The sequence below is a fragment of the Neoarius graeffei genome, chromosome 17, assembly GCF_027579695.1.
Source record: "Neoarius graeffei isolate fNeoGra1 chromosome 17, fNeoGra1.pri, whole genome shotgun sequence".
Taxonomy (NCBI): domain Eukaryota; kingdom Metazoa; phylum Chordata; class Actinopteri; order Siluriformes; family Ariidae; genus Neoarius; species Neoarius graeffei.
The window spans coordinates 67,560,193-67,585,743 of record NC_083585.1 but is presented as its reverse complement, the minus strand read 5'-3'; the positions used below and the strand labels follow the sequence as shown (position 1 = coordinate 67,585,743).

The window sequence follows — 25,551 nt, the reverse complement described above, 5'->3', positions numbered from 1 at the left end:
GATGAAGAGATAACAGCATGAATTCAAGCTGGTTTGTGTGCTCTGGGAAGGCTTAGAGACAGAGACTTTGATTGTTGAGAATTGACAACAGAAACCAAGCTTAAAGTGTACAATCAGTGTGTCATTCCTCTAATGATGTATGAGAGCAAGACTTGGACCCAAAATCACCATCACATCAAGCTTCTGAGAATCATCCAGTAACGACACCTTAGATCCATTCTTAAGATCAAATGGGATCACTATGTCACAAATGAAGTGTTGGATCATGCTAAAGCCACAGACATCCAGATCATCCTTATCAGAAACAGATTGCGCTGGATGGGTGATGTTACTTGCATGCCAGATGAACGTCCAGTTAAAGCACTTCTATACGGTGAGCTGGCAGAAGGCTCCAGGAAAGCTGGCCATCCTTTTCTTCGATTCAAGGACACATTGAAAGATATCCTACAGCATGGACGTGTTCTTTACTCATGGCAAGATGCAAGAATGGAAAGACTGACATGGTGAGATTGATAGTGACAGGAGGAGAGATAACAGGAGAAGAGAGCCAAGCATCACCAGAAACTAATTTCATAATTTTGTACTTTTGCCCATGTCGGGCCATAAGGCGTAGTAGTCGTAATATTGAACTCTTACCATTAATGCACTATAGATTTTTAAAATATGTGATGTTTCCATTTTATCAGTCTGATCCATTTTTTTACCCATTTATTAACCTTTAAATTAATTAAGTGCTTACTGAGATATTATTTATTGAGTTGTTATATCTGACTTTTTTGTAGATATGTTCTTGGTTTGAAGAAAAACAGTATTTAATTTGTATGAAAAGCCACACCCACTCTTTAAAGCCACACCCTCTCTTTCTGTCATATTAAATGAGCACAGAACCAGGAAGTTCATTCCAGAGAGAACAAAACCCAGTCTGTCTCTCTCTCTCTCACACACACACACACAGAGTGTGAGTGCAGGAAAATGGAAAAAGCCAAAATTTCTGTAAATCGCTTCAGCTGTCCAGTGTGTCTGGATCTCATGAAGGATCCTGTAACGATTCCCTGTGGTTGCAGTTTCTGTAAGGTGTGTATTAATGACTGCTGGGATCAGGAGGATGCGAACGGCGTCTACAGCTGCCCCCAGTGTAAAGAGATTTTCTCCTCAAGGCCTGTTCTACGCATGGACGAGCATTTGGCTAACGCAGTGGAGAAACTGAAGAAGATTGAACTCCAAGCTGCTTCTTCTGCTCACTGTTACACTGGACCTGGAGATGTGGAGTGTGATTACTGCACTGGGAGAAAATACAAAGCCGTCAAGTCCTGTCTGGTGTGTCAGGCCTCCTTTTGTGAAGAACATCTTAAACCTCACTATCTGTCTCCTGCCTTTAAGAAGCACGAGTTAGTTGAAGCCTGTGCAGAGCTCCAAGAGAAGATCTGCTCTCAGCACAATAAACTGATCGAGATCTTCTGTCGTACTGACCAAAACTTCATCTGTTACTTGTGTGCAATTGAGCAGCACAGAGGCCATGATACTGTTGGAGCTGAAAAAGAAAGAAATGAAAAACAGGTGAAAACTGGACATTATTTTCAATTTCTGTTTATACAAATAATATTTCTGATCTAATTTCTGTTCAGTTGATTTGATTGGTTGTTTTACTGTCGCTCGAAGTGAAGTGAATTTTTTTCCCCCAGCCAAAGTGTCTTTTTCTAAAGAAGTGTTAAACAGGTTCGAGCAGTCCGATTACTTTAAACACCCAACAACCTTCTTACAGCATTTTCCAGCTAAAGAGCTCACAGGACTGTGTTCAAGCTCTTCATTGTTGTGATTAGTGTTGGCATTTAAATTATTTGGGTTTTTTTCTATTTGAAAGGAAACCAGAGAACCTGAAGAAAACCCACCCAGCCATGTAGCATGTAAGGCCGAATCCCATTTCACCCCTTGGACCAACCCCTTGGCCCTTCCCCTCCATTTTGCACGTTCACGTGAAGGGGTAGGGGTATCCCAATCCCAGTTAACGCGGAGGGGTAGGGGAAGGGGGAGGGCTTCTGTACCCCTCCAAACGGAGATTTTCCTGGAGCAGACTCCGAACGAAGGGGTTTGAGTGATTTCCCACAATGCCATGCGGATTTCAGCGAGATTTCATGCGGATTTCATAAAGATGGCGGCTCCCGCGGCGAAAGATTGTCATAAATGTATTTTCTCCATTATTTACGTGTTTTAAGTTGTTATCCAGAGGAAACACGCCGCTTGATTCGCTTTCGAGCTGAGAATGAGCAGCGATTTCTGAAATCCAAGCTGCTGCTAAAAAGCTTTGGGAGTGAGTATTGTTTTCGGTTGCTTTACTGCGTACATTTTGTTCTGTTATTCTCGCTTTTATTGTTTACATGAGTGTTCTGACACCTCATTCTGTCGGATGTGGTGCACGAAGCGCCAAAGATATCCCATTCAGTGGTGTTAGTTAACAAATCACACCCTGCCAGGAGAGATTTCTGGCTCTGACTGTAGCGGCTGGTCGCAGCCAATGACGCATTCGGTTGCGTTTTGCTAATGTAAACGCTGACGGAGGTACGCGATGACGTATGCGATCGTTGAAGGGCTATCCCAATACGTAAGGGTTGAATTTCAAGCCCTATCCCTTGTAGCTCAGTTTCAAGGGGAAGGGCCAAGGGGAAGGCGGAGGGAAAGGGGGAGGGGGAGGGGTAGAAATTAGAATTGGGATTGGGCCTTAATCTCCCCACAGACACGAACCCGAGTTCAGGACTGAGCCTTGAGCTGTGTGTCTGTGTCGTGTGGCACTGTGTTTACTGACAACAGCTAGTGTTCAGGCCTGGTCTTTATCACAACCTTTAGTTATTTCAGAACCCATTTAATGGTGGAGAGGTAATAAAGTAAGAACTTGATCTTTCTGAATGTCGGTGGATTCATGGTGTATTTCAGGACAGAGAATATTGCTGAATGATGTGAATGTTTGTGTAACACAAATAACATTGTTATTGCTGCCATTTTCACACAAAAACAGAACTCATCATTTAATAAGTGCCGAATCAATACGAACATAGAAGTAACTTTATTTTGGGTCTGTTTTTTATTTTAGTTAGTTCTAGAGACAATGTTTCTAGTTTTCAGTGAATTACATTTATACTTTTATTATTTTTAGTTTTATTACTATAATTCTGTAGAAGATGATTAAATGTATTTAAATATATTTTTATTTGTTCTCAGAATGAGCTAAAGGAGGAGCAGATGAAATCCCAGCAGAGGATCCAGGAGAAGCAGAAGGAGGTGCAGGAGCTGAAACAGACTGTGGACACTATTAAGGTGAGGAGTGAAAACACACAAAGGGTTTATCTTGAAAGCGTCTCCCTCTAGACATCCAACGTGTGTGTGTGTGTGTGTGTGTGTGTGTGTGTGTGTGTGTGTGTGTGTGAATTCTAACAGATGCATTATCAGGCAGCAGTAGATGATAGTGAGAGGATCTTTACTGAGATGATCAGCTCCATGGTGAAAAAGCGCTCGGAGATGACGGAGCTGATCAGAGCTCAGGAGAAAGCTGAACTGAGTCGAGCTGAACGACTCCTGAAGCAACTGGAGCAGGAGATTGCTGATCTTCAGAGGAGAGTCACTGAGCTGGAGCAGCTTTCACACACACACGATCACATCCACTTCCTCCAGGTAACACTCACTGTCTGATCTACAGAGGGCGCTGTTCCTCACAAAGTTTCCTCCTAAAAGCTCATTACAGCAACAATAAATGTTCCTGTCTGAGAACCCAAGTGTGTCTTTGGTCTGATTCAGTCTGAGATTCATTCGTTCCTCTCCTACACTTTTCTCCTTCTCTATTCTGTGTTTCCTCTCTGTAGAGTTTCCCGTCTCTCTGTGTTTCTCCTGGATGTGACGACTCACCCAGCTTCACTGTCAATCAACATCTCTCATTTGATGGAATGAGGAAATCTCTCTCAGATCTGAAAAAACGAGTCGAGGAAATCTGTGAGGAGGAATTCAATGTAATCCGTCCACAAGGTAAACAAACAAACATTTGTTCTGCATCACAGTAAAGAGTGTCATAAAATTCATATCACAGAAATAAGAAGGAAGCAGGAACAAAACTGCATCAAATCACAAAGCATTAGTATTAGCCTCAGAAATGACGTGCAAATTACAAATACATTTCCCAGATAAACAGGACCTTAATCACAAATCCACAAACTAATCTTATTGAACTTTACACATAACAAATATGATGAACATTAGATCAGAACCGAGGCCTTAATTCCTCCATAAAATCCATCAGAAAGTAAAAACACACACATTGTCAGAGCTTCAGCTGGGAAAAGTTTTTTGCTTCTTCTCATGATTCTTACATTCAAATGCTGCACAGCGTGATGACATTTTGGCCGATCTCTAAACCGTGTCTGACTGAGGGCAGTGAGGAATCTAATTTTTCATTTTCATGCTTTAAACTGTTTTCGTGTCATTTTTCAGTCTCCATTTTGCCTCTGTGTCTCTACAGCTGCAGCAGTTCACATGATTTTACCCTCAGAACCAAAGAGCAGAGAAGATTTCCTGCAGTGTAGGTGTAAAACACACACACACACACACACACACACACACACACACACACACACACACACACACACACACACTCTTCAACTCCGAGGAGGACCGCCCGCATGATGGCCTTTCTTTCTTTCGACCTACACATTCTCTGTGTTGTATCAATAATAGTTTATTTATATCACACACAGAAATTGAGTTACACACATAGAAATCTAATCCATACGAAGGACAAAATGCTGCCTAGAAATAACTAGTAATCGAATCTCACGAGGCAGAAAAAATAATGGATTATTGTTATAAAGAAGAAAGCTAGTCGCACAGAAGCACAATGATAAAATACAATATTTCAATAAAAACAAAAAACAATAAAAAAGAGGGGAAAATGAAATGACAGTGTGAGGAAAAGAGAAAGGAATGCTAATCTGAAGTGATAATAGTAATTTTAATAGAATGCTTGAAATTGCTGAAGCTAAGACTCTTGAAAGATTCATCAATACTGTTCCAGAGAGCAGCAGCTTTGAAGCGAATATTAAACTTGCCATCGTTAGTTCTGGCTGAAGGAACACAAAATGAAGATCTTGAAGCCAGTCAAGTTTTATACTTGTGCCTTGATGCTAAAAGTGTCAAAAAGTTATCAAAGGCAGGCAGCAAATAAACTAGAATGAAATTTAAACGTAAAAATACTGTTTGAGTAATCTATAAAATGAGAGAATTTCATCATCTCCAGCTTTTTAAAAATAGGAGGTGTGTTCATTAAAAGAAGCTAAATTAATAATTCTGACAGCTTTCTTCTGGAGTCCAGTTATTGGTCAAAGGGTAGTCTCATAAGTATTACCCCAAACTGTAACACCATATATTAAAAAAGAATAAATAAGAGAGTAGTACAGCTGAGATAGAATACTTTGAGAAACATAGTGATGAAGCTCAGCAATAATTCCAAAGCCTCTGGAGATTTTCTTGCTCTACTGGTGGATGTGTTTCCTCCTGATGAGGTGAGAGTCAAAAACTACTCCAAGATACCTGATGTGGTTCTTCTGTTTAATCGGCTTAGAATTAATTTTCAGGAAATGGTTCTGCTCAATTTCTTTTGGGGTGGATTAAAAAAGAACAAAATTTGTTTTGTCGACATTCAGAGAGAGTTTATTTGCCTAAAGCCATGCAATGATACTAACTAATTCAGAATTTACCCTGGCTTCCAGAGAATCTAAAGATGAATCTGCCACGAATAAATTTGAGTCACCTGCAAAAAGATGAAAATCAAATATATTGGAGCAGTTCATGGAATCATTTATGTATAAGAGAAATAGAAGGGGGCCATGAAGAAAACCCTGTGGTACTCCATATGAAATTGGTAAAGAGCTGGATGAAATATTACCTATTGAAACAAACTGATGTGTATTTGATAGATATGAGGCAAACCAATCATGGAAAATCCCACGGATGCCTTAAGAATATAACTTTGCTTACAAAATATCATGATCATCAAAGGCTTTACTCAGACAAAGAACGATACCACAAGAAAATTTGCCATCTTCAATTGCTCTTTGGATTTTATCAGTGATTAGTAAAAGTGCATGTTCTACAGAATGGTTGGCACGGAAACCAAACTGACCAGAATATATTAAATCAAACTTCTCTAGATATGTATTCAGTCTATTTTACATGAGTTTTTCTAATATTTGATAAAAACTGACACACAGGTCTAACACGAGCAAGTTTAAAAGAATCAGGAACAGTACCAGAAGTAAAGGAGAAGTGATATTGGATCTCCACAGGCTTTGAGATTATTGAGTTTAATATCTTGAACAGTGTTACAGAAATACTAAAGGGGCCACAAGACTTTCCAGACTTGAGCCTGAGAAAAATGTCTTGAATTTCTTGTGTCCATCTAGGACTAAGAAGAAAGTTGTTGCTTGTCAGAGAAGCAAGAAAATCTGAAAATGCTTTGTTGACCTTTGGTATTGCTTAGCTGATACTTTTACCACTGTTTGCAAAATAAACATTGAACTCATTTGCTAGATCCTTTGTATCTGATGGAACCTTGTTGGATGAAGTAACAGTTTTGGATATGGTTGAGTGGGCCTGAGGTTTCATAGTTACAATTTGCTTGAAGCCATTCCAAGCATTTTTATATTAGACTTGTTGATTATAAAATAATTTTCATAATATTTCTTTTTTACTTATGCTAGGCAAATGGTTTAGCTTATTTCTCTACACTTTGTACTTAGCATACAGGCACTGATTTCTCATCTTGATAGATTTTCTATATAATTTGATTTTGTAATTGATTGATGTTCTAAGACTGAAGGGAAATCCAAGGTTCAGATTTGAGTTTGATTTCCTTCCTTGACATGGTTTTTCAGAGGAACATGAGCGTTAATAATTTCATTAGAGTTTTCAAGAAAGCTGGAGAATGTCATAAATATCAGGCTCACCATCGGACTGGCTAGAGCAGTCAATTTGTTGAAAATCATAAATGAATGCATCTTCATTGAACCATATGAAATCCATCCATTATCCATAAATGCTTATCCTGTGCAGGGTCGCAGGCAAGCTGGAGCCTATCCCAGCTGACTATGGGTGAGTGGTGGGGTACACCCTGGACAAGTCACCAGGTCATCGCAGGGCTGACAGAGACAAACAACCATTCACACTCACACCTATGGTCAATTTAGAGCCACCAATTAGCCTAACCTGCATGTCTTTGGACTGTGAAGGAAACCCACACAGACACAGGGAGAACATGCAAACTCCACACAGAAAGGCCCCCATTAGCCACTGGGCTTGAACCCAGAACCTTCTTGCTGTGAGGTGACAGTGCTAACCACTACACCACTGTGCCGCCTGCCATAGTGTTGCGACCAGGAAATATTTCATACCTTTAAGTGTCTAGATTTTTTTAAGTATGTACAATAGTATATTTTAACTTCATTATTCATTTTAATTTATTCACACACTTTATAATTTCGCTTTGATTTATAGTTCACTTACGTGATCACCCTGTGCACAGCCATGTTGCAGGTCAAGGTTGAACCTGTGAGGTTTGTTTGTTTGTTCTTATTGACATGGGCATGTACACGATACTGTGCGAGTCCATGCTGCTCCAAGAAAAAGAAAAACTCTGAAAAAAAATTTTTAATAAATAAAAAATAAATAAAAACACAGCACCGGGGATGCGGAATTTGCCAAATCGAAGACGGATTCCTGTCCATTTCATGGGTGCAACATAAATGTGGTGTTCCCACCTGGTTTAAGAGCCCCTTTTTATCATGGAGCAAGGACTCTAATGCTAGTATGCTAACGCTGTAAGACCACAGTGCGGTGCGCCACACAGAAGTGACAGTGAAGGTAAAAAGAAAAAAAGGGGGGGGGTTTCTGTCATGGCCAGTACAAGACAAATGTCACCTACTTGGGAGAGTGTACTGGAGGAGATAGAAGAAAAGCTACTAATGCTGTCAGCATGGGAGTTAAATGATGTTTGTGCAGCATTCAGTGTGACTGTGACAGGGAGTGACAGAGACTTACCCCGCAAGCTGAGGAGGATTATCCTTCAGTGGTTAGAGAGTGAGGAGGTTACTTCCCTAGAGGATGAAGGGATGTCCTTATTATTGAAGATCATGGACAAAATTGATGATTTAAAAGCGAGGAATGACAGTAATGACGGATCAGAAGATGAACAAACAGGGCACCAGGACCACCTGCTGGGGGAAGGCGATACTGCACCCAGTAACCCTGATGAAGTAATTGAGCACATTTCTGCCCCAAAGTGCACAGAATCAGTCACTGTCCCTGTAATAAACCCCACATTTGTCTACCCACTCTACCGAAGAGAGTTTAAGATAGTGGGACAAATAGGAGAACCTAATCAGAAGGGCAAATTGGGATATGCCAGCTTGGAAAGACACATCCAAAGGGCGCTGAGGAAAGCATATGATGAGAGGGAAGTTGTGGAAGCGGTCATCCAAGCCATAGTCCCAGGAACAAAGCTGAAAAGTTACCTTGAGAGTAGGGCTGATTTGACACTACAAGCTCTGAGACAGATTTTAAGGACTCATTATATTGAGAACGATGCTACAGAGCTGCATCACTCCCTCACTCGCACAGTTCAGGAATCTAGGGAAATGCCAATCCAGTTTCTGATGCGAGCCATGGACCTGAGACAGCAAATCATCTTTGCTTCAGAAAGAGTTGAGTTTGGATTAAAGTACAGCTCAGAGCTGATCCAAAATCAGTTCCTCCAAACAGTAATCAGTGGTCTCCATGATGACCCCATTTGAATAGACTTAAAGCCATACTTACAGGGCCCAACAATATAAAAGAATGAAAGCACAGCTTTATTCATCACACATATGTGAAATTTCCTCTCTGCAGTTAACCCATCTGAAGCAATAAACACATACACATACCCAGAGCAGTGGGCAGCCATGCTAACAGTGCCCGGGGAGCAGTTGGGAGTTAGGTGCCTCGCTCAAGGGCACCTCAGCCCAAGGCCATCCCATATTAACCTAACCACATGTCTTTGGAATGTGAGGAAAACTGGAGCATGAGGACACTGAAAAGGAATGTTATACACACAACCCAAAAAACAAGAATAAAGAGAACAAAACATGCAACCATGACATGCTGATGGAAAAAGTGGACCAAGGTAACAAAGCCATATCATTAGACTAATAGCATAATTGCCTAAGTCATATTTGAATGTTTTCGGAAAACAAGCGTCAAAAATGCCTAAGTCAAAGAGATGACTAAGGCAGATAGTGATTTTGGACTCTAAAATGTGTTCTGATAGGCTGAGGACATAGGCAATAAGGCAGGGTGATGCAGCAGTGGTACGAGAGTAAAGTTAGGCAGATATCGCAATTTGACCAAAAAAAATGACTTGGGCAATTATGCTATTAGGCTAACAATATACGAAGCTATCCAGAACCTCACTGCTCAGATTGGAAGCCTCAGTCAGACTACAAGACCTAAGACAATGACAGTTGGTGAGCAACCAAGTCAGAACCGTTGTCCCCAGTCAGGGGCAGCGGATACCAAATGATGTCAGCAGTGTCAGGTGTCCAATCCTGAGGGAAGATGTAGTCACTGTTATAAATGTGGCAGCACTGAACATTGGGTGGCAGGCTGTCAGGCTAAAAAGATCTCAGCCGCTTCGAGTAGGATTGAAATCCGGGTACATCCTATAGAAATGACAAACAAAGTGGACCAATTCAACCTGAAAGCACCTCTCACTGGTAAGCAACAACAAACTGCTAAGCTGGTAGAGAAGAGATGTCTGGTTCGAGCCTCCCTTGGTGATGTTGAGACTGCAGTGCTGTGGGACACCAGTTCACAAATGTCAATTGTGGGATCAAGTGGAAAAGAAAATGTCTGCCAGATGTTGAGGTGAGACCAGTGAAGGAGCTGCTTGAGGAGGGAGAGCTGGACCTTTCAGCAGCCAAGGGAACAGATATTCCTTATGAAGAATGGATGGGAATTTAAGTTACCCTGTCCAAAAATGCAGTGTCTGGGATGAGTGACAAACCAGTGCTGGTCCCAATTCTGGTTGCCCGTGATGACCTTGAATGCCCCATCATCAGATTTAATGTGATCCAAGAGCTGACACTGGTAAACAGTGAATCAAGAGACTGCACCCCTCCTGGTCACATGGTACAAAGACTCTGTTTGGCACTAGGGGTAGGGTGCAAAACTGCAAGAGCTGTCTTATCTGTTTTAAAGGAACAAAAGTCTGAAAGCAGTCCCGATATAGCCAGACTGGGCACACAGTCCATTACCATACCAAAACACAAAGTCATAGAAGTGGAATGTAGCCAGCTGAGTAAGATGGTGACAAGTGGCTCACATGCTATGTTGGAGCCAAATCAGGAGGCGCCATGGCCCACAGGACTAACTATTAGAGAGCAGTTAATTCACCTTCTGCAAGGAAATGACAGAAAAATTACAGTGACTGTTGAAAACCTAACTGACAAGGATATCACACTCTGTGGCTGCACTACGCTAGGCTGGTTGCATGTTGTTGAAGCAATCTACCCCCTGGAAACAAAGCCTTTGGAGGGACAGGGACCTCACTCATCAAGCAGCAGCACTGCACCTCCAGTGAAGCAATTCGGTGAACCCGCACAAAGTGAGTCTTGGGATCCACCTGTGGACCTGAGTCATCTGTCAGAGGACCAACAGCAACAGGTACAGCAGATGCTCAGAGAGGAGTGTGATGTTTTTGCAAAAGATTATTGGGACACAGGGTGCATCAAAGATTTAGAGATGGACATACAGCTACAAGACAACATCCCTGTCCTGAAAACATACAATGCAATTCCTTGACATCTCTACCAAGAAGTGAAAACACACATACAGGACTTAATCGTGGCTGGATACAGAAATCTTGCTCTTCATACACTTCGCCTGTAGTGTGTGTCCGAAAGAGAGATGGGAGTCTTCGCTTGTACATAGACTACAGACTGCTGAATGGAAAAACACAGTCTGACCATTATCTTATTCCCAGAATATAGGAGATCCTGGAAATCCTGGGGGGGGGGCAACTCCTGGTTTGCAGTCCTAGACCTGGGAAAGGCCTATCACCAGGGCTTCATGAGTGAGAAATGCAGACCCTGTACCACGTTTATAACACTGTGGGGACTTTATGAATGGCTCAGAATCCCATTTGGGCTCATGAACATGCCAGCAGCTTTTCAGCGCTACATGGAAGGATGCTTGGGAGACCTTAGGGATGAGGTTTGTGTCCCATATCTAGATGATGTACTGGTGTTCAGCCACAGCTTTGACCAACACATCCAAAATGTGAGGCGGGTACTGCAGCAACAGTGTGGAATCAAGTTAAGACCATAAAAATGTGACTTTTTCAAATGTGAAGTCTGTTATGTGGGTCGAGTCATCTCCGCAGAGGGGTATAAAATGAATCCTAAGGAGGTGGAAGCTGTGTAGGCCCTCAGACATGAGACACCAGCCACAGTCCGTGAGGTGAGAAAACTGATGGGTTTCCTCAGCTATTACAGTTCCTATATACCAGACTTCTCCAGGACAGCAAAACCTTTGTACGAGCTTTTAGCAAAGCCCAAATCTGAGCAAAAGAAAAACGTCAAAAGAAACAAAGAACTGGCTGCCGATCTACTCAACTTCCACCATCTCACCCAGTCCAGTGGACAGAAATCCACAGGGAAGTTCTTGAAAAGATAGTGGATCAACTGACAAACCCACCTGTGATGGCGTATCCAAACATGGAGAAACCATTCATCTTGCATGTCGATGCCTCAGAAGAGGGCTTGGGTGCAGTCTTATATCAGCGACAAGAGGGAGCACTCAGAGTAATAGCATATGGATCCAGAACACTATCAGTGGCAGAGAGAAACTACAAGTTACACTCAGGTAAATTGGAGTTCATGGCACTAAAATGGGCAGTAACAGAACACTTTCGTGATTATCTGTTTCATGCACCTCATTTCACTGTCTATAGTGACAACAACCACCTGACATATGTCACCAAGTCAGCAAAACTTAATGCAATGGGACATCGCTGGGTGGCAGAACTGTCCGATTACAGGTTTACTCTTAAATACAGGCCTGGATCAGTAAATAGTGATGCAGATTTCTTATCACGAAGACCAAAGCAGATAGAAGAAATCAGGCAAGAATGCACACAGGAGTGCACACAAGAAGTAACTGACTTAATTGGAGAAGCCCTGGAGAGAGAAAAGACTGGGGAAGTTAACTGGATCTCTGATGTTACCTGTAATGCAGATGCGCTACCAGAAGGGACCGGTGTCTCTGAGCCAATTCAGCCTCTTGCAGTGGAAGACATCAGGGTGGCCCAAAATGCAGACCCAGTCATAAACAGAGTCTTGGTCCTGAAAAAGACACACCTACCTGAAACAAACACAAGCTGGCAGAGAGTGAAGCTGTCAGAGGGTTCCTCAGAGAGTGGCCCCTTCTACAGGTTGATGGAGATAGGATCCTCAGGAGAGAGACAGTAAAGAGGATGTGGCTAGTCATTCCTGATTCCCTGAAGCCTGTTATTTACAAGCACCTCCATGAGGAGATGGGACACTTAGGTGCAGATCATCTGGTTTCTCTTGCCAGGGAACACTTTTTCTGGCCCAAGATGAGAGGAAATGGAGCACTATGTTACTCAGGTGTGTTGCTGCTTAAAAAGAAAGAAACCAAACAGAGTAACTAGGACACCAATACAGACCATTGAGACTAATGCACCATTCGAGATGATATCCATAGACTATGTACACTTAGAGAAATGTAAGGGAGGTGAGGAATACATCCTCATGGTGGTGGATCATTTCACTAAGTATGCACAGGCTTATGCAACCAAGGATAAGTCTGGGAAGACTGCAGCCAAAAAACTGTTTTATGACTTCATCATGTGCTTCGGTTTCCCCTCTAAGATACACCATGACCAAGGAAAAGAGTTTGAAAACAATCTCTTTCACAAGCTCCAAAGTTACTGTGCTATTCGCCATTCCCGCACCTCCCTGTACCATCCCCAAGCCAATCCAGCCGAATGCTTCAACAGGACGCTACTGGGTATGTTGCGCACACTGGAAGAGACTCAGAAGTCAAGGTGGAAAGAGCACTTAAATAAGGTGGTCCATGCCTATAATTCCACGGTACAGGAATCGACAGGTTTCTCCCCATTTTTCCTTCTCTTTGGCTGTGAGTCTACTCTGCCAGTTGATTTAATGTTCCCAAAAAGGAGAGAAAAGAAAAGCCAATCACACACAGGCTATGCATAGATGTGGAGAGAAGCTATGCGAGAAGCCTACATGATTGCGATGGAAAATATGAGGAAGTGTAGAAGAAGAGGACAGAGAAACTACAATTGGCGAGCATGGAGCTCCACCCTTGAGCCAGGTGATCATGTCCTGCTAAGAAATCTAACACCCGGGGGGATCCAGGGAAGTGGCATAGTTACTGGGAGGACATGATTTATGTCGTCAGAGAAAGGAAAGGCCCTGACAGCCCAGTTTATATGGTTGAACCATCGCAAGTTACAGGAAAGAAATGAGTGTTACATCGTAACCTACTTTTTCCATGTCCTTACCTGGTTGAAAAGCCAGACGTCAGTGGTCCCAATCTGAGAGAGAGAGAAAATGGAAAAAAAGCTAAGTTTACAGCAAGAAGAAAGAAGAAAGCTGAAAGTGATGCTCACCTGACAGCCACAGACAATTCCAGTGATGAGGAGTATTATGTTTGGACAGCAGAAAGACAAGCCAACCCTAATCTCAATCCAGAAGCAGAGGAGTTCTGCCCGGGGGTGGAAAGATTGGGAGAAAGACCTGAGGAGGTAATCATACCGAAGGAGAATCCTGAAGAGGAGCAACTGGAGGAGGGATGCTGTGTGGAGAGAGAGACTGGTTCATCTGCTGCTGAGTCTGAGGAGGAGCAGAGGGAAGCTGACACAGAGAAAGAGAGAGACCAGTGAGAGCCAGACAGCCCAGCTAGGGCAGCCCACCCTTGAGCTGCTGAAGTCCTGCCCTGTCAGTGTGAAGGGGGTCCCAGAAGTCAGCCGAGATCCCTAAACCAGATCATCATTCATGTATCTTTTTCATTGGAGTGGTTAAAGTTACAGAAAAATAAGTTAGCTTAAGGTCATAGTGATGTATTCATATCAGTATTAAAATACACACACTACTGTTAAGATAGAAACAGGAAATCTGAACATTTATTTGAGCAATAATAAACAGAGCTGGGTTACTGTCTGACCAGATAACAGAAGAGAATAGTGTGGCATACATTGTAGCAATAAATGTTATTGTGCATGTATTCGGGTAAATTAGCTGAGTGTATGGCATTGAAATGTGTAGAAGCATAATGTTGGGTATATGTGGTAATTTCCTTGTCCCTTTGTGAAGATTGAGGGGCCCACCAATAGTTTTATGGACTACTAACCCTTCAATACTAAAGGGCTATGAACACAGTCTTGTATTATTGCCATGGACATTGATGAAAAGATGGAGAAACAGAGACTCTGAATAGTGAAGGCAGACCCTAATCCTGTGATGTGTAGTTTGTTGAATGCTGACCTGTTTACTGACATTTCACCACGTGTTCTGTTGTTGATGCATGTTGTTAGTTATAGTTGGATAGAAGAGAATAGGAAAATGTTAGGCAACATTTTTTTTAGTGGGGGAGGGTGTTGTAACCAGGAAATATTTCATACCTTTAAGTGTATAGATTTATTTTTTTGAAGTATGTACAATAGTATATTTTAATTTCATTATTCATTTTAATTTATTCACACACTTTATAATTTCACTTTGATTTATGGTTTGCTTACGGCATCACTCTGCGCACAGCCGTGTTGCAGGTCAAGGTTCAACCAGTGAGGGTTTTTTTGTTGTTGTTATTGACATGTGCGTGTACACGATACTGTGCGAGTCCGTGCTGCTCCAAGAAAAAGAAAAACTCTTTAAAAAAAAAATAATAATGCAGCACCGGGGACGAATAAAGTTGCCAAATTGAAGATGGATTCCTGTCCATTTCATGGGTGCAACAATAGGAACTCTCTTCTCTAAACTTGCTTATTCAATGGGGAGGGTGAATTGAGTCAATGGACAAAAAGTTGGGAAAATGGTTTGTATCGGCCTTTCTTAACTTCCAAAATCCAAACTAAAGGCCGTGGGTGGCATGGTTTTGGTTCAAGTTTACGCACAACACAAGTTTTCCAAAAAAGAGGTTCCAAGTTTATTCCAACGCAAAATAGTCCAGGTTTTCTTTAACTAATAATTCCAACAAAAATTTTCCATATTCTTCATCCAATACTTTAGTTCATTTAGTGTGTGTGTGTGTGTGTGTGTGTGTGTGTGTATGTGTGGTAAAAATCTTTTATCTCCCCAAAACCATGTCACGCCGCCTGACATTGCTTCCAAACTAAATTAAAGAGGTGGGCGTGACCTAAATACTTACACCTGCGCCTAGGTAGGCGTTTCCAAATCACAGGTCATAGTGAACTTAACAAAAAACAGAAATGGCCATGACATTCCGGCCCCTAATTCTTGTACAACAAGTAATTACAAATCTATATACAACATTTACAAGAGAATGGCCATTACAACTACAATAATAATGTAAGCTTACATACAATACAACAATACTATTTACATATTTACAATTCAGGTATCATAATTTAAAAATTTTGTGCATTTTTTTCCAAGTGGTATTTAAGTTCATAGTCAAGTGCATCAAAAAAAAAAAAAAAAAGGTTTTCAATCCAAAAAATTATCTTCTTGAATGGAAAAAGGCTCCAAGTGTATGCAATGGTCTGTGCGCTTGTGTTAATGTGCAATGGACTGTATGCATGTGTTCAGAAAAAAGGTTATGATGCCTAATGCAGCATCACATAGATCAGTGAGTGAGCATCTGTAATATGTAGAGTCAGAGGTTCCAGAACATGACTCAGTTGGAGGCAAACATTCACTGTTGCCCCTTAAACTACCCCCACCAGGAGGCAGATCTTGTTGATGGGTTTTTCCAACTCATTGGCCTGTGTCTTGACACGGACACGTCGAATGCACCCTTTGGAGTCTGCCATGGTGTCAGTGATGCGTCCAATGGGCCACGAACTTCTAGGTGCAGACTCTTCCACCACGAACACGACATCGCCAACTGTGAAGTTTCTGTGAGCCTTGTTCCACTTCTGTCTCTCTTGCAGTTGAGGTAGGTACTCGTTCATCCACCTCTTCCAAAAGAGGTCAGCAATGTATTGCACTTGTCTCCAGTGTCTCCGAGCATACAGGTCTTCCTTCTTGAATAAACCTAGTGGCAAGATGGGTTTACCTTTCAGCTGGAGCAGGTGGTTAGGAGTCAAGACCTCGAGGTCATTGGGATTGTCAGAGGAGGTGGTGATTGGACGGTCATTCAGTATGGACTCCACTTCACAGAAGACTGTCTGCAAGGCTTCATCATCTAGGACTAGTTGGTTAGTTACAGAGCACAACAATCTTTTCACATCCTGCACCAAGCGTTCCCATACGCCACCATGGTGGGCCCCGTATGGGGGGTTAAATGTCCATTTAATTCCATCCTGCATCAAACTGTTCTGAATTTTACTTTGATTCAATTCTGCAATGGCTTGTTTCAACTCACGGTTTGTGCTGACAAAGTTGGTTCTATTATCCGACCGGATTTCTTTGACTTGGCCTCTGCGGCAGATGAACCTCCTGATGGCGTTTATACAGGAATCTGTATTGAGAGAATGCGCCACCTCCAGGTGTACTGTTTGGCAGGTTAGGCAAGTAAAAAGGGCTCCATATCTTTTAACTAGGCTTCTGCCTTTCTTTACTTCTATTGGCCCAAAATAGTCTAGGCCAACATATGTGAATGGTGGGGAATCAGCAGACACTCTGTCAGCAGGAAGATCAGACATTTTCTGCTCACCTAGTCTTTGGCGCTGTTTTTTGCACACCACACAATCACTGATGATCTTTCTGGCTGCTGCATTTGCATGGGGAATCCAGTATTGACGTCCTAGGGTGGAGAGCATATGATTTCTTCCCCTGTGACCAACTTTATTGTGCACATGTTGAAGAATGAGCTTTGAGACATGGCTTTCTTTTGGCAGTATTGCAGGGTGTTTTGTTTCCTCAGGTAAAGCGGACCTGCTCAGCCTACCACCCACTCTCAGCACATCATCAGTGACAATGGGGTCAAGTTTGTATAGGTGACTGGACTTCTTTACACCACCAGATCTCAGTGCAGCCAATTCACTGGAGTAATGTTGCTTTTGCACAAAGCTCACTATCGCCTTCTCTGCTAAGAGCAGATCATCAGCTGTGAGTGGTGAGTAGTTTGTTTTCTTTTCCTGTTTAGCACAAGTTTGATCTCCAAATTGTGTATTCTGTTTTATCTTTAGTCTTAGCTTTTCTTTCAGTTTCATAATCCATGCCACGGCTCTCTTGAGCCTTGTCCAGCTAGAGAAATACATCAGCAGCTTAGTGGTGGGACATACCTCTTCAGCTTGTGCTGCAAAGGAAAGGACCTCCTCTCTCACCTCTGTGTCAGCATCCAGATGCAGCGATGCTTCGTCCACGCTTGCAGGCCACTCACACTCAGCTTTTCTGAGAAAGTCAGGACCAGTGATCCAGGTTGAGGACTTCAGGAAAGCATCAACTTTAATGCCTCGCGACGCTGCATCTGCAGGATTCAACTTAGAGCCAACATGTCTCCACTGACGGACATTAGACAGTGAGCTTATGATGGAAACTCTATTGGCCACATATGTTTTAAAGCGAGTGGTGGTATTGGCAATGTATTTTAGGACAGTTATGCTGTCGGACCAAAAGACTGACTCATTGAGGTTGAGCTCTAGCTGTTTTGACAGCATCTTGTCCAGGTGCACAGCAAGGACGGCTGCAGCCAGTTCCAAGCGAGGTATGGTGACTTGTTTGAGTGGCGCCACCCTTGCTTTGCCTATAACAAAAGCAACACACACTTCCTCTTCGCTGTTAGTTAGCCGTAAGTATGATACAGCACCAAATCCAACTTCGCTGGCATCACAAAAGTGATGCAGCTGTGCCATTTTTATCATTCCGAAACCACTAGGTGTGAAACATCTTCTGACACTGAATGAGTGTAACAGAACTAAATCATCCACCCACCTTTGCCATGCTTGTGCCATCTCTGGTGGTATTACCTCATCCCACTCCAACTTCATCTTGCACAGATGCTGCAGAATCTGCTTTGCAGGGAGGATCACTGGGCTTAAGAACCCCAGCGGATCATAAATGGAGCTCACACTTGACAGAATTCCACGCCTTGTCAGTGGCTTGTGCTTGTTTAGAATGCTGAAGGTGAAGGCGTCTTGTTCAACATCCCACTGGACCCCAAGGGGCCTTTCCATAGGCAGCTGGTCTCGGCTTAGGTCAAGTGTCTTCACTCCACTGGCTCGATCTGCTTCAGGGATCTGAGAGAGAACAGAGCGGTCGTTGCATATCCACTTATTGAATTTGAACCCTCCTTTTTGCACATACCTCAGTAAGTTGCTGATAGAGAGAGGTGGCTTGTCCAACTGAATGAACTGACTTGAGGGCATCATCGACATAAAAATCCTTTCTGATGGTGTTAATGACCTCCTCTGGATATAGATGTTCATTATCCTCAGCAGTTTTTAGCAGGGCATATGTAGCACAGCTGGGGGAGGACACCGCTCCGAAGATGTGGACCAACATCCTGTGCTCAGCAAGGTCTTTGGTAAGGTCACCATCAGGCCACCATAGAAAGCGCAAGTAATTCACATGCTCTTTAGCTACTCTGACTTGATGAAACATCCCTTTAATGTCAGTCATTAGGGCTATTGGACCCTGACGAAAGCGTATGAGCACACCTAACAGGGTGTTTGTTAAGTCGGGCCCTTGGAGCGGCTGTTTGTTCAATGAGGTTCCAGCAAAAGTTGAGGCACAATCAAACACTACGCGTAATGTCTTCTTGTGGGGGTGGTAGACACCATGATGTGGCAAAAACCACGCCCCCCTTCTTCATGGCTCAGCTGATCTTGTGGTATGATCTCTGAGTATCCTTCCAAATTCACATCATTCATGAAGCTTTTGTACTCCTCAAAAAATGAATGGTCCCTCTTGAACTTTTTCAGCAGGTGTTGCGCCCTCTGCTGGGCAACTTGTTTGTTGTTGGGCATCACTACATTGGAGTCACGGAATGGCAGCTTCAGGTAGTAATGACCACTGGTAAGTGTTGCTGAGCTTGACATTATTTCCATAAACTGTTTGTCCTCCACAGACATTTCAGCATGTTCATCACATTGCTGTTCCACAAAATCTTGATTATACTGCCTAATTAACATTTCTTCCAGCTTTCCTAAAGAGATGCGATTCACCTGCACAGAAGTTGTGTCATGAACATCACCATCTTCTTCATGTCCAAGTGGGCCATTGATGACCCATCCAAGGCACGTCTGGACAGCATAGGGCCCATTACCCTCACTGTTGATGATTTTCCAAGGTTCCAGCGCTTTAGGCACATTTGCACCAATCAACAGCCCAATACTTGCATCAATTGGTGTGAGTTCCACTTCTTGCAAGTAAGGCCATTTTCTGAGGTCCTCTGTCTTGGGTATGTTGTCTCTGGTGACAGGGATTGACTTTTGAGTGTACACATCTGGTAGTCTCAAAAAGTTGTTGTCTTTTAAAGCAGCTACTTCCAAGCCAGAGATCTTATAGCTACTCACAGACTTCTCTTGCCCCATCGTCTTCAGCAGTATGTCCATTCTTTGTCCCGGTGCGTTCAGCTGGGCCATTAGAGACTCGGTACAAAATGTTGCTGAGCTGCCTGGGTCCAAAAAAGCGTATGGCTCAATTACTTTTGTTCTTTTGTTTACTTTTACTTTGACTGGCAGAACAGACAGTGAGCATTCTTTAGAACCGGCCCATAGCTTTCAGAGTCCAAGGACACAAGTGTGTTTGTGACTGTTTGTGTTTCATGGTCAGCTGGGGTGGTCTGAGGTTTTGATTCTATGTGCAGTACTGTTGGGTGGTTTTTACTACAGATGAGGCAGGTTAGGCATTCCTGACAGTTCTTGCTCATGTGCCCTTTTGTCAAGCATCCAAAGCACATGCCTTTGTTCTTTAAAAATTCAATTTTTTCTTTGTTTGGTTTCTTTCTGAATGCAGTGCACTTGTCAAGTATGTGGCTTTTGCTGCAAAACAAGCACTGATTTCCACCTGCATTTCCTGCATCCTGACTGGATTGGTTGGGCATGTCACTCTGGTGTGACACCTGAGCAACAGAGGTGGCGAAACTGCTGCCTTTGGCTTTTCCAGTTGATTTGGGGGGTGGTGGTGTTGTGACTTTTACTTTTGAGTTTTGATTTTCACAGAAGACAGGATCCATTGCAGCTCTCACATGTTTTTCCAGGAAGTCAAGTAGGTCTTTAAATTTGACGCTGCGTTTTTTTTTCCTCTCTGATGCTCCACACTTTCATCCTCCAGGCCTCACGCAGTCTGAATGGCAGCTTGGAGACGAACACCTTCATGTGAGAGGAGTTTTCCAATTCGTCAAGAAATCCTGCTTCCTCCATTGTGTTATAGCTGGTTCTTAAGAAGAATGTGTATGATCTTAATGCCACAGTGTCATCTGCTTTCAGGACTGGCCAATCCAATGCCTTATTCAAAAATGCAGCTGTAATTTTTACTCTGCTTCCAAAGTTCCACTCTAATGCCGCTTTTCCACTACAAACGCGGCTGAGCCGTGCTGTGCCGAGTCGAGCTGAGTCGAGCTGAGCGGGGCTGTTGGAGTTGCATTTCGACTACAACCGCGCTGAACCGTGCTGGCTGGAAGTGGGTGGACACATTGGGTGGAGTTAGCGAAAGTGGGTGGACGTCACGTGATGTCGTTAAGCAGCGCAAACAGTGACATCAGTGACAGTGGCGGAACAAGTCAGAGCCGGGCCGGGGGCGGGGCAAATGACCGGGCCCTTTATTAAAGCTTATCATAACATCATTTTAGGCTACAAAATGTCCGCAACTGCGGTGTTTACCAATTTCAACACTACCGGGTGCAACTATGTTATTTAGTACATCAAGTCCTTCAAACGAACATGTAACTCAGAAACTAAAAACATTAGGATACTGTACATGGCTCATAATAAAACAGCAATAGCCTATACTGCGCACATTATTTGAAGGGCATACGAATGAGCGCTCAGAGGTTGCAACGGTGACAGGAAGAGTCAGAAATAAAAGGAGGGCGGTGCAAACCTCACTGAATGCACTGTGTTTACCAATTTCAACACTACGGGGTGCAACTATGTTATTTTGTACATTAAGTCCTTCAAACGAACATGTAACTCAAACAAAAAAACATTAGGCGACATACTGTACATGGCTCATAATAAAACATCAATAGCCTACTGCGCGCATTATTTGAAGGGCATACGACGAGCCTTGCGCTCCGCGAACTCGTCCACGATGCTCTGTATGTCACTGATTCAGTGACCTTTTAAGCGGTAGTCTCACGACCCGAATAGTAAACAATAAACATGGAGGACATGGAGTCGTTAGTGTTGCTGGTCTTGGTGCTGTGGCTTGTTGTCACCGACAACGCCAACAGATACTGGCAAGAGCGTATAGATGAGGCGAGGCGCATAAGGCTTCAGAAATTCTCGTAATTCATAATTATTCTCCTTCCGGGTTTGCGGTGTTTACAGATCCCAGCGTGCTCGCGGGGCGTGTGTGGGCATGTGAGGACACGCCTCCTCACCAATCAGTGCACAGGGGAGTGTCTGCTCACGCCCCCAACCTCAGTCGGCACGGTTTGGCTCGCTTCAGCCCCACTCCAAAACGGTGCGAGTTTTAGGGGCTAAGCAGGGCTGAAACGAGCTGAGTCGTGCTGGTTTTTGGTAGTCGAAACGCGAGCCGTGTCGGGCTGAAGTGAGCTGAAGCGAGCTGAAGTGAGCTGAAAAAGGGTAGTGGAAAAGGGCCATAATTGTCTTTTAGCCTCTCCAAAAGCTGTTTGTGGGCTCATGTGCATGCAGCTCTGCACCAGTTTTCTGGGCTGCCCAGAAGTAAATTGCTCTAAATAATAAAGCTTATCCTGCATGTCATCTGTCTTGCTCTCAATGCCTTGCTCGAATGCTTTGATAAAGGATCTGAATTGCAGGGGGTCGCCATCAAAAACTGGAATTTGTATGGGTGGTAAAAGAGACTGTCTCTGCTGCTTAATCGACATTGCAGTGATCTCATTTTGCCTGCGCATTGCTTCAGCCAAATCATGTTGGTCATTATCACTACCTGCACTTTGCTGGAGATGACGTGTTTTTGCTTTGCTTTTTGCATGTGTGGGTTGAGCAGCTGCCGTAATTGGTCCAATAGTTGACAGCGGAACAGGAGCGGGTGAAACTTTTGTCGGTTTTGTAGATGGGCCAGCCAGTATGAATTGTGTAGATGATGAGGATTTAGAGCACACTACACTTTGTTCTTTAAACACCTGCGCTTTTGCATTTGCGATGGCCAAACTTGTTTTAACAGACAGCTCTTCCCTTTTTGCTTTTAATTTAGCCTCTTCTAGTTCAAGCGCGTGCTTTTCTTGCAACGCGTCAGCCTGCGCTTGCAGAGTTGCGCGTTCCAGCTTGACCTTGGTTTCCATGTCGGAACAGACTTTGCTTTTTTTACTGGCAGAGGATGGACTAGAGGACTCGCTGCCTGCTGCTTTGCTGCTGGGGCGAACCTTTTGCGCAGCCTGTGAGACACTATCGTTGGGCTCTACGTCATCACTTTGGGGATGTGCAGCATGCGAGACATTTTCCACCTGGTCTAAATTATTAGCGGCGCCTTGCGAGTCACCTCCTCTTAGCCATGCTTCGATGTCATCAATAAACTCTCTGCAGCTTATCAGTTTGGGTTCATACCAGTCACTATGGTAAGATTCTCTTTCATCTTCATTCAATAAACTTTGCACGGACACTTGTAGCTCCATAAACTCCTCCAGAAAACGAGTATAAACTTTCATGTGCTCTTCAACAACAGTGGTGGTTTCTCCGGTATCAATTAAAGCATGAATTTCATTCTGCTTTCTTGAGAGCGCCTAGTTTTCTTCTTCGCGTCTTAATCAAACTTAAAAGTTTTCTTTCCATTTCCAAATCTTCCTCCTCCTCTGCGTCTGACATAATGATTAAATTCAAAATTCGATTTGACAAAATCCAAAGAATGTTTTCAAACTCAAAAGTCTTTGCATTGTCTTCTTTTAACGTCTTAAAAAATGCAGTTCAAATGAGTCCACCCCGACATTGCGGGTCATCAAAAAAAGCACCTGTTACTCACAACTCGGCTCGTCTTCTCAATTCGGCTTCCAAAGTCCAATAATCCAACAGAAAAGTAGCCCAACAAATAATCCACTTCAATTCGGTGTCCAATCTTCCAAGTTCAAAAGTCCAAAACGAAAAAAGATTTTTACTTAATGTATCGGCCTTTCTTAATTTCCAAAATCCAAACTAAAGGCCGTGGGTGGCGTGGTTTCGGTTCAAGTTTACGCACAACAGAAGTTTTCCAAAAAAGAGGTTCCAAGTTTATTCCAACGCAAAATAGTCCAGGTTTTCTTTAACTAATAATTCCAACAAAAATTTTCCATATTCTTCATCCAATACTTTAGTTCATTTAGTGTGTGTGTGTGTGTGTGTGTGTGTGTGTGTGTTAAAAATCTCTTATCTACCCAAAACCATGTCATGCGGCCCGACATTGCTTCCAAACTAAATTAAAGAGGCGGGCGTGACCTAAATACTTACACCTGCGTTTCCAAATCACAGGTCATAGTGAACTTAACAAAAAACAGAAATGGCCATGACACGGTTACTTAGGTCATTATAAAATATTCCCACTATATGTAGCATATTTAAGTCATCCAACCATCCATTATCCTTAACCGCTTATCCTGTGCAGGGTCAGCTGGGATAGGCTCCAGCTTGCCTGCGACCCTGCACAGAATATTTAAGTGAATTAAAATATATATTGTCAATAAACATGGTTGAAAAAGAATAGGAAGATAAAGTATTGATAAATTCACCTGTAGGTATCCGGGTGTCTGAATTCATCAGATTTAAGTTTAGGTTGCCCACAAAAATACAAAGCTTTGACTCCTCATGGATTTTATCAATTATTATTGAAAGCTTATCCAGAAATGGCTGAAAAGAACTGTTTCGGTGTCTGTATCTCACACCACAAACTATGTTCTTACTGCCTTCATTATGGAGCTCAACACAGACTGATTCATCTTGATCAGAAGAAGTATTAAGGCCATCTCTTAGATTATAACTTCAGGAATTTGTTATGAAGAGTCCAATTTAGAGCGTTCCCATCTGATCTAATCTCATCTCATTTTCTTCCACTTATCCGCGGCCGGGTTGCTGAGGCAGCAGTCTGAGCATGGAAGCCCAAACTTCCCACTCCCCAGACACCTCAGCCAGCTCCTCGGGAAGAACACCGAGGCCTTCCCAGGCCAGCCGAGAGACATAGACTGTGCTTCTCACCCTATCTCTAAGGGAGCGCCCAGCCACCCTGCGAAGGAAAGTCATTTCAGCTGCTTGTATCCGTGATCTTGTTCTTTCGGTCGTTACCCAAAGCTCATGACCATAGGTGAGAGTTGGAACGTAGATTGACCGGTAAATCGAGAGCTTCGCCTTTTGGCTCAGCTCCTTCTTCACCACGACAGACCGGTAAAGCGACCGCATCACTGCAGAGGCTGCACTGATCCGCCTGTCGATCTCACGCTCCATCCTTCCCTCACTCGTGAACAAGATCCCGAGATACTTAAACTCCTCCACTTGAGGCAGGACTTCTCCACCAACCTGAAGAGGGCAAGCAACCCTTTTCCGGTCGAGAACCATGGCCTCGGGCTTGGAGCTGCTGATTCTCATCCCAGCCACTTCACACTCGACTGCAAACCACCTCAGTGCATGCTGAAGGTCCTGGTTTGAAGAAGCCAACAGGACAACATCATCCGCAAAAAGCAGAGATGAAATCCTGTGGTTCCCAAACAGAATTATGAACAGAACCGGTGACAAAGGGCAGCCCTGCCAGAGCCCAACATACACTGGGAACAGGTCTGACTTACTGCCGGCAATGTGAACCAGACTCCTGCTCCATTCGTACAGGGACCGGACAGCCCTTAGCAAAGAGCCCTGAACCCCATACTCCCGAAGCACCCCCCACAGGATACCACAAGGGACACAGTCGAATGCCTTCTCCAGATCCACAAAGCACTTGTGGACTGGTTGGGCAAACTCCCATGAACCCTCGAGCACCCTATGAAGGGTATAGAGCTGGTCCAGTGTTCCATGACCAGGACGAAAACCGCATTGTTCCTCCTGGATCCGAGGCTCGACAATTGGCTGAATTCTCCTCTCCAGTACCCTGGAGTAAACCTTTCCGGGGAGGCTGAGAAGTGTGGTTCCCCTATAATTGGAGCACAATCTCCAGTCCCCTTTCTTAAAAAGAGGGACCACCACCCTGGTCTGCCACTCCAGAGGCACTGTCC

General features: G+C 43.4%; 1 protein-coding gene across 1 annotated transcript in view; it reads left to right on the top strand.

Annotated features, from left to right (window-relative positions):
- The first annotated feature begins 915 nt into the window (after nucleotides 1-915).
- LOC132864471 (tripartite motif-containing protein 16-like) overlaps nucleotides 916-25,551 on the top strand; it is a 33,722-nt gene continuing 9,086 nt past the window's right edge. The window contains exons 1-5 of the mRNA XM_060897889.1: nucleotides 916-1,557; nucleotides 3,214-3,309; nucleotides 3,430-3,663; nucleotides 3,852-4,011; nucleotides 4,502-4,561. Coding sequence (XP_060753872.1) covers nucleotides 973-1,557; nucleotides 3,214-3,309; nucleotides 3,430-3,663; nucleotides 3,852-4,011; nucleotides 4,502-4,561 — 1,135 coding nt within the window. The 5' untranslated portion in view covers nucleotides 916-972. The remainder of the gene's footprint in view (nucleotides 1,558-3,213; nucleotides 3,310-3,429; nucleotides 3,664-3,851; nucleotides 4,012-4,501; nucleotides 4,562-25,551) is intronic.